Source organism: Limulus polyphemus, unplaced genomic scaffold, assembly GCF_000517525.1.
Source record: "Limulus polyphemus unplaced genomic scaffold, Limulus_polyphemus-2.1.2 Scaffold134, whole genome shotgun sequence".
Classification (NCBI taxonomy): Eukaryota; Metazoa; Arthropoda; class Merostomata; order Xiphosura; family Limulidae; genus Limulus; species Limulus polyphemus.
The window spans coordinates 22,570-32,125 of record NW_013665744.1 but is presented as its reverse complement, the minus strand read 5'-3'; the positions used below and the strand labels follow the sequence as shown (position 1 = coordinate 32,125).

The following is a 9,556-nucleotide window of genomic DNA, read 5'->3' as shown; positions in this document are numbered from 1 at the left end:
ATTATTAAGATAGAATACAAATACACTTAGCGCTGTCAAACTGAGAAATGCATGTTATATTAAACATCTACATATACATTTGTAGAAAGAGACAAATTGTATAATGAGACAGGTTCTATAGACATCATGAACGATTTATTAGAAAAGCAAACAATTTTATCAGACACCTGTAGAAAGATGGGTAATTCAACATTTCATCTATTGCAACAAAACCCTATCAAAACATATATATATATATATTGACAAATTATAACAGCAAATTACTATGAATAGCGTCTGTAACATTATATCAGTCTATATTGAGCATTCAGTCTTTGGTTGGTCCTCCTCTTACTCTAATAACCCCCGTAAGGCGACGTGGCATGCTGTTGATGAAGTTATTGATGTAATCCACTATGATTTTATCACAATTTGTCACAAGAAAGCACTGCAACTCAGCTACAGTAGTTGGTTCAGAGTCGTGATTAGCAATTTTCTGGCTAACTTCTACCCGACAATTCTCAATGGGATTACAATCTGGAAACTTTGCTGGCTATGGCAATCTTGTAACTTCCTCCTGGTCGAAATGATCCTGTACAATACGTGCACTGTGGGCAGTGGTATTGTTATTCTGGAACACAAAGTTATTACCAAACCTTGCCCCAGCATATGACAGAAATATCGTTTCCATGTGATGCATGTAGAAGGTACCATTGACATTTCCCTGGAGGATATGAATAGCAGTTTTTCCACCATGATGAATAGCTGCCCAATCATGTACTGCGCCACCTCCTGTGTGTTCTTTGTGGGAAAGACAGTCTTCAATAATCCCTTCTCCAGGCAAACGACGAACACGAATCCTGCCACCAGCGTTAACAAGCCGGAAACAGGACTCATCTGAAAAGATAATATGTCCACAGTAACTGTAAGTTGACATGCTGTCTTGTCCAAGTAACACGGTGACGGCGGTATATTCTAGGTAATATCGGTTTGCAGATAGTGTTTCTTGCAAAATAACCTTCTTTGGTGAGGCTCCTACTCACTGTTCTTCTGGTTACCCTGGAATGAATGTATTCATGCCATTTCTGTCGTTATGGTGATGCAAGACTTCTTTGGACCTTGATGTGTTAACCTGATCAAAACACGGTCATCTCAGGCAATATATTTTCAGTGTCTACCAGTAGACCTTCCTGAAACAAAGGTTTCTGTAGTCCGATGACAGTTCATGATTCTGGATACAGTACACTGGGGGTACCCTACTGTTTTGGCAATTTCCGTTTGCTTCATACCATTTCTGAACAGTTGAACAATTTGACGCCTTATAACTTCTGGGACGTGACGAGGCATGACTCTACACCAAGTACAGAGAAATTGTCTGATCAAAGCGTTGATATGTTTCAAAAAAGATTATACCAAAAGCACACCCTTTTATACAAAACAGGTGTGTGTGTGTGTTGACGCACATATGCTCAAAGCAGCTCACACAGACCATAATAACAACTCGTACCTGTTTGTCCGATCATACGCCACTTTCTCCGTCACTATTTGGGCATTTACTCAATTACTCCTCCATGCATGTAGGCAATAACATCAATACAGAACAGTATGCAAACATCTTAACCAGAAGTGTATATATTCATTTGTTGTAGACTATGTTAGTATGATGTACTATCCCTAACTGCAAATAACTAACTAACTACTGTAAATAAATAGACGATTAATTAAATTACGAGGTTGTTAGAATTTGCTTCCTTTTTAATGCATTCCAACTTGAATTTACAGTTTGTTCACCTGAAGTTTCAGAAATATAATTTTATTTTCTTCACAATAAAGATTAATTGCTTATACAGTTCATCAGAATATTTTCGTTAAGGTTTAGGAAAGTGATATATTGTAACACAGAAAAAGTATTCTGAGAACAAAGCTTCAAGAGTTACGTTTGTTTTCAGAGTTCCAGAAACACATTATTTTGATGAATAGAGAAATTGCCTTTCGAATTTTGTGAAATAATTTTAATAATAAAATTTAAAGAAACGTTCTTTTATCGGAATTTTACGTTAACTGTTTACCTAAGTTTTGAACAATTTCTTTTTCTTCTTTTTTGTTTTGTTATTCGCTTCTGAAGTTTTAAAAACCGCATTTTACTATTACCTCTGACCAGTCTCCAACTTTCCAGACACCTCTGCATTGATCATTGTAACACTCTCTTCTCCGCCTTGGTCGTGTTCTTTCTTCACAACGAACCCCATCTACTTCAGTTTCATTTGGTAGGCGACAGAAAATATCTCTTTTCTGGTATGCAGTGTTCCAAGTAAAACAGGTACTTTCAGAACACTGAAAAATTAATTCCTTTTGATTTAATAATCTTACGAGGATCATTAAGACAAAAACATCTAAAAAAAAAATAAGTTTCGCATAAAAACAAACAAATAAAATTACACAGATTTAGAACTAAGAACTAACAATGTTTATTTGTTTGTTTATTTATTGGCGTACATGATTACCAAACTTGGAAATGAATAGTTTTAAAACATTTTTTAAAATTCCCAAGTAAATATGAAACTGTTGTTGAAATGAGCATTTTATTCAGTGACTTGTAAGGAATTTAATAATAATAATAACTGTAGCTAGATGAACTACAAAATGAATAAGGGGTAGGAAGAGCAGTTGAAATGGTTCAAATACAAGGTGCCAGAACTGGTGGGATAGGTGAAGCCGGTAAAGTTTTTTCTTCTTTTTCTAAAGCTTCTTTTGAATATCTTTATTGCTGAATGATGTTACGCCCATCAATATTACCTGACGGTAAAGTATTGTCACTGTTAGATTAGTTTTAAGCCAAGCGATGGCGCTGGGGCTTTTCCTTGCTAATTTTATATTATGTATGCGCTCAAATATTACTCAAAAGGCCTACAAATTGATGAAACACACGTATAATACTTACTTATGAGTGCATAACAAAAATAGTTTCCTTACTTTGACGCATTTTCAGAGCTCGACAATAATCTGTCTGTAGACGTTTGTAATTTTGTACTATGCCGAAGTTTATTTTCTGGTGTCCATTTGTATCGCAAGTGGCAATAAACAACAAGGGTGAGCAGTGAAGCAATTACTTTAGAATTACAATATTTGAGTAGATTCGGTTTTAGGTTCAACGATTAAATATATATATATAGACAAATTTTATACTGATTACTTTGCGTTATATAAGCCAAATTAAGTTACTTCAAAACACATGCCTCGTAATATTTACGCTCTAAAGCGCATGCGTTGGTAAGTGTTGATAGATACTGTCTTTTTTTTTACCTGGTGATGTTTTGTTGTGGTTCCGAGCCCAATCAATGTAAATATACTTCCGATGCCCTTTCGATAATAATAATAATAAACAAACTTAACATTTTGTTCTCGTAGTTTCTGTTCATTAAGTCGAAATCCGACTTAAACTTTCATTTACTTAATAAAAATAACACTAAACATGCAGAAAGACTATATTTTTTCCCATGCAAGGTAAAGAGGCTATTTCAACGGATAAAGTTTTTATTATTGACAGTTATGAGAACGAGAGTTTCAGCCTCATTCTAGGGAGTGAGGCTGCTGTACATTCTCCCAAAGATACACGTCTTAACCTCCTGTGCCTTGCCAGAGATTTGAGATGTAGTTTCCCCACTGAAGAAGCGTTCCTCCTCTACCTCTGACCAAGCTCCAGTTTCCCAATGTGGACATTCTTCTAGCCCGCACTTCTGGATTGTCAATGGAGGGTCGAGTCCTGAATCAGCACAAATATTATTTTCAACGCTCCTGGAGACGTTGTTCAGTCGAACAACGCACTGGCTCACTCGAACCTGAAATGAGGTAAAAAATATTATTTTCACTATAACAGAGACCGTATTATCTTAAAACACTCTTCATAAAGTAATCACTATAATTAATTCAAATTATAGAAAGTGCTTTTTATTTCAAGTGACGCAGTAAATATTTAAAAGTTTGCTCAAATTGGTTGCAGTAGATTTGTGAAAAAACAAACAAAAAAGAAACCTCGAGTTGAATTGAACCTAATGTTTCTTAATCCTGCAAAAATGTTCTAACAATTTGAGCTATTAAGTCTTAATGGTCATTGAAATACGGTATAAAATTAAGACATCAATTTGAAAAAAGCCCGCTCTTTTTCGTATTCAAAACTCAAAAGTACAAATTACTTTTACCTGATAACCGTTTCCCCCACACGTGTGAGAACAGACTGACCATTCAGTTACATCCCAGTCAAATTTCAAACTCTCAGGGTTTCCCTTTCCTAGGAAAACACTGTTGGCTAAAGGTCCAACTGGACTAATCATTTCTGGCGTTGTTGGCTCTTCTTCAGCGTGATCAATAGGGAATCCATTGTAATCACCTCTTAATGTTTGCCTTAGATTGACTAAAAGCTGCTGAAGATGAGGTAGGGCGTGATTGCTGGCCGCCCCTGAGCGTAACTGGTCACCCTCTTCCTCCTGTGGAGAATCGGGGATGCCTTGGCCACCGTGGGGGGTACCGGCATTGAGATCATCCTTTTCCTGGTCTGAAAAGAGGGCGCTGCCGTGTTGATATTCCCAGGTATCGAGCACTTTGGGATGTGGCATGTCATCTGCAGGCGATGGGTTGGAGGCAAATATGTGGGTTTTTGATCTCAAAGGATTAGTAGGCCGAAATTTTCCTCGCTGTCGGGTCTTAGACTTTTCACGATTGGTTTGTTTTAATCCAGGTTTGTGAAACCTTGGACGATTTGAAAAAAAATTATGATTGTAATGCTCATTGCCTTTCAAGGCATCATCTCTATCTTCATGGCTGTAGTTGGCATCTTCTACGTTCCCTAGCTGCTCACCTTCAAGTAATAAAACATTTTTTTATAACTAACATACCTCTTTACATTTTATAAGAATTATTCTAAAGCTGAACAATATGGAATTAACACAGTGCTTACAAAATTTCGTTTCACTCAAAGCAATCCATAAGCATTAGATATATGCTATAGTTTAGAAAAAGCAAAAAACATATTTTTTACAAGTGTCTGTGTGTTTTGTTATAGCAAAGCTACATCGGGCTATCTGCTGTGTTCACCTAGGGTAATCGAATCCCTAATTGTATCGTTGAAAATCCGAGGACTTACCGCTTTCCCACCGGGGTACCTAAATATAGATATTTGTGAGGGAATTAAAAACAAGAACCTGATTTAAAACAAAAGAATTGCATTAAATATAATATATTTCATGTTTAAGAATTTAAAACCATCCACAAACCTAATGGAAAGAAAGGACGCTCGACAGTTTTGTCTTCATCAAATCTTCCGTATCCAGGTGGGGAAGATTTCACTGAAACAAATATGTCACTTTTCATTGGACCCACTAAACAAGTGTATCGCCCACTGTCTTCTTTCGTTAACTCTTTCACTTTTAGCTTCCCTGTTGAAGTTATGGTATATTTCTTGTTTGATTGTAGCTTATTTTTGTCTTTGTACCATTCTATAAGAGCGTTGCCTTTTGGTTGATTAATACATCTGAGCTTTAACTTTGTACCATCAAAAAGTGAAGCATAACCTCCAGTTTTTAAATGAACATTTTGTTTCGGGTTCTGCTGAATGAACTTGTTGGACTCAATTGAACTGATTCGGGAATTTCCGTCCAAACAGACTGCATTGTTACAATCAAGATCGAAATCTGGTCTTTCAACTGTCTTGTCTTCATCCGAACGACCATACCCTGGTGGAATTGGCTTGACTAGAAGCGTGATATTAGCTTTAGCCGGGCCAGCTGCACATGAATATTTCCCATTATCGTCAGAAGTTAGATGACGAATTCTCAGTGACCCTCTTCGCGAAATTTTAAATTTCCTTGATTTTTCAATCCGTATTTTGTCCTTGTACCACACGATTAGTGATTTATTGAAATTTCGTGTTGGGCATCGAATCTTAACGCTAGTGTCTTCAAATAAAACAGCATGACCTCCAATGCTTAATTTAAGTTTCTTAGTAGGATTCTTCTGGACGTAATTCTGATCAGATGTTTTGATATAAGGTGTTTTCCCTGTGTCACTACCACATGGCTTTACTTTGCAAGGTTTCTCAGATCGTGGTCGTTTTTTAGGACACATTGACGTTGGTTGGCTAACAATACGACCGAATGCTAACTCTTTCTCACACTTGACTTTCCGTGTCTTAATTCCTCCACCGCATCGTTGAGAGCACTAAAATAAAAAAATATGTGAAAGCAAAACTCTTAAAATAAAAAAAATAAATTTAAAATTTTGATATGCATATATTTTATTTTAGAAAAATTTCAAGGATTTATGTTACATCACGAAACTTGTCTTCAATCGTCAACTTGATGAATTCTTCAAAAATAAGATGTTTTGTTGTTCTTGAAAGCATTTTTATCTGATCTGTTTGTAACTATACGGACGTTTTAATAATTTTGTACAATGAAATTTTAATTAAAAGAAGCCTATTTCAGATTTTATACATTCAAATTCTCGCACTTAAATGTTTTCAAAGCAGAAAAAAAGGAATTACTTCTAATTTTGGCCATTATTTTTAAACCCGAAATTGTAGCGTCATAAACTCTCAAGCAGACTGTTGAACCACGAGGGGGCTTAAAAACTAGTAATATAAAAAAATTAAACTTACTCATGTATACCTTCACATAATAAACTTGGAAGATTGAATAAATAACGAATAAACCGAATAAATACCAAAGATAATAAAGAAGAAAAAAAAAAACAATCGTGGATACTACTTACAAATAATACGCATATACTCCCAGTCTATGTGGAATATTTCTCAGTAGTTCAAATCTAAACAAATGTAACATGAAACCATGCAATATAGATATCAGCAACGTTCATCGTCACAAGCTTAATTATTAAATATTGATGTTTTCAACCTGAATGGTTTGCTTGTTTGTTTGCTTATGGCAAAGCTACCAAGGTTATCTGCCGCCGTCCTCAATTTTAAACTGCCAACCATAGAGAAGGCAACCGGCTGACCGCACCACCGCTAACTCTTGGACTACAGTTTACTAATAAATAGTGGAATTAACCATCACATTATAACGCTCTTAAGACTGAAGGAGCCAGTATTTTCATCACTTAGTTTCGAACCTGCTATCTACAAATAGTGTGTCGAGCTCCCCAACCACCAGGCTATGACAGACCCATCTTGAACAGCATCTTATGGGTTAAACGGCCAGGTCAGATATTCTATCATTCAGATATGTCTGTAATTTAGAACTGCTTATTAGAGGGTTTGTTTATTTAGTTCAGATATTCGTGCAGAGCCAGAGCTACACAAGGGATATCTGTGCTAACTGTAAATAAGTTTTAGCTGATAAACTAGAGGGAAAGCAGCTAGTCAACAGCACCCACCACCAACACTTGGGTTGCATTAACAAAGTAATGGGACTTGACCATCACTCTTGTAATGCATTCACTGCCCCAACGTGTGGAATGCATTTGTTTCGGTAGTGAGACATGAACCATGGGTTCTCAGATCCACAGTCTGACACGCTATCCACAAGGCCACCCACCACCTCCCACCCACCCCCGAACGAGAGTCATATACAATAACGTATATGATTACCATGAACGCCAAAAAGACTACAGTAGTGGGGTGGGGATAACCATGTGGAGACTTTAGTCGTATTTTGTGTTGGTTCAATTCCGCGAAACTGACAGGTTTTATATTGTTTGTTTGTAATTAAGCACAAAGCTACACAATGGGCTATCTGTGCTCTGCCCACCACGGGTATCGAAACCCGGATTCTAGCGTTGTAATTCCGCAGACATACCGCTGTGCTACTGGGGGCAGGTTTTATATTGCCCGGAAACTTTAATAGCTGAATATACTCAATAAAACTGTATTGTTACCATACATTGTATAGAAATCTGTTTTGTTCGGGTCGTCCCCCGCTGGATCAGCGGTAAGTTTACAGACTTACAACGATAACATCCAGGGTTCGATTCCCCGCGGTGGACACAACAGATAGCCCAATGCACCTTTGCGCTAAAACAAAACAAACAAACTTGTTTTGTAAACATGAACATCATTAGGTATCTCCTTTAACCTTGGCACGTGACCAGTAATTTATTAAAGACCATCACATGTTTCAGACAACATAAATTAGGCTAGTGATTACAATGATATAAGTTACCGTTCCGTAACTAGTCCCAGACAAAACATATTGGGCTTTTGACACAATGATACAAGTTATCTGTAACGAGTCCCAGACAATATAAATACTGAAATTTCCAGTTTAATGCACAGTTTTACTTTACTGCGTATTTGCAAACGTCACCTGTTGGAAATAACGCGGGGTAAGCATACGTGGAATATACATATATATAGATAGATACTTGATATGTAGATCTGTTTATTTTGATATCCTGTTTAGATATCTAAAATTTCAGGAGCATTGTGTTTACCACTTAATTTACTGGGCTTAGCGTGACCTGATGGTTAACCTCCCTAATTCTGAATCCATGGTTCGTGTTTGGTTGCCATAAAATACCACTCCGCACTTTGAACTGCGTGTGCATAATAAGAGTGACGGTCAAGTCCCACTATTCGATTAGAGAATCCCAAGAGTTGGCGGTGGATGCTGTTGACTAGTAGCATTCCATCCAATTAGGGACGGCTAGCGCAAAGAGCCTTCGAGTAGCTTTGCGCGAATATTCGAAATAAGTAAAAAAAGACACATTTACCTTGCTATATTGTTCCACACGCCATCTGGTGGGACAGTCGTTAACGTTACAGAGTTGTTGTACTCTTGGTGGAGGCTGTGGACACAGGTTGTTTGCCACTATTAGGGTGTTTGCTGCTCCTCGGGTCACTTCATGTATGCACTGGACTGTCCGAGTTTGTAGACCACCCGCACATGACTTAGAACAGACCGAGAAGTCGGACACGTTCCACCTTATGAGAAAAAAAAAAAACACTTATGGGACCTAAACGGAACAAATAAGAGAAAAAATATTATTAATAGTGTTTAACATTTTAAGTGGTTGATAAGCAGCGCCCTCCAACCATAATTTATTCAAAAGAAGTCGTGTCATTGAGAAGTTTTTTGAGTATTATGTCTTCTTTGAAGTGAAAATACAAGACGTGAAAACCCAAGAGAGAGGAATAATAACAAACGTTATTTCTATGGTTGAATAACAGGCCCACTAGGAGAGGAGTAATAATAAACGTTATCTCTGTGGCTGAATAACAGGCCCACTAGGAAAGAAGCAATAATAAACGTTATTTTTTAGGCTGCATAACAGGCCCACTAGGAGAAGAGTAATAGTAAACGTCATTTCTATGATTGAATAACAGGCCCACTAGGAGAGAAGTAATAATAATAAACGTTATTTCTATGGTTGAATAACAGGCCCATTAGGAGAGAAGTAATAATAAACGTTATTTCTATGGCTGAATAATAGGCCCAATAGTAGAGGAGTAATAATAAACGTTATTTCTATGGCTGAATAATAGGCCCAATAGGAGAGAAGTAATAATAACAAACGTTATTTCTATGGCTGAATAACAGGCCCACTAGGAGAGAAGTAATAATAA

General features: G+C 37.0%; 1 protein-coding gene across 2 annotated transcripts in view; it reads right to left on the bottom strand.

The window, feature by feature from the left end:
- Positions 1-9,556, bottom strand: part of LOC106473748 (ADAMTS-like protein 1) — a 38,759-nt gene that overhangs the window by 8,725 nt on the left and 20,478 nt on the right. The window contains exons 8-12 of one of the 2 annotated variants that reach the window (XM_022403178.1): positions 8,704-8,914; positions 5,250-6,192; positions 4,179-4,834; positions 3,603-3,818; positions 2,131-2,313 (exon numbers count right to left, since the gene is read on the bottom strand). In XM_022403178.1, coding sequence (XP_022258886.1) covers positions 2,131-2,313; positions 3,603-3,818; positions 4,179-4,834; positions 5,250-6,192; positions 8,704-8,914 — 2,209 coding nt within the window. The remainder of the gene's footprint in view (positions 1-2,130; positions 2,314-3,602; positions 3,819-4,178; positions 4,835-5,249; positions 6,193-8,703; positions 8,915-9,556) is intronic. The other variant, XM_022403183.1, reaches the window with a different exon arrangement.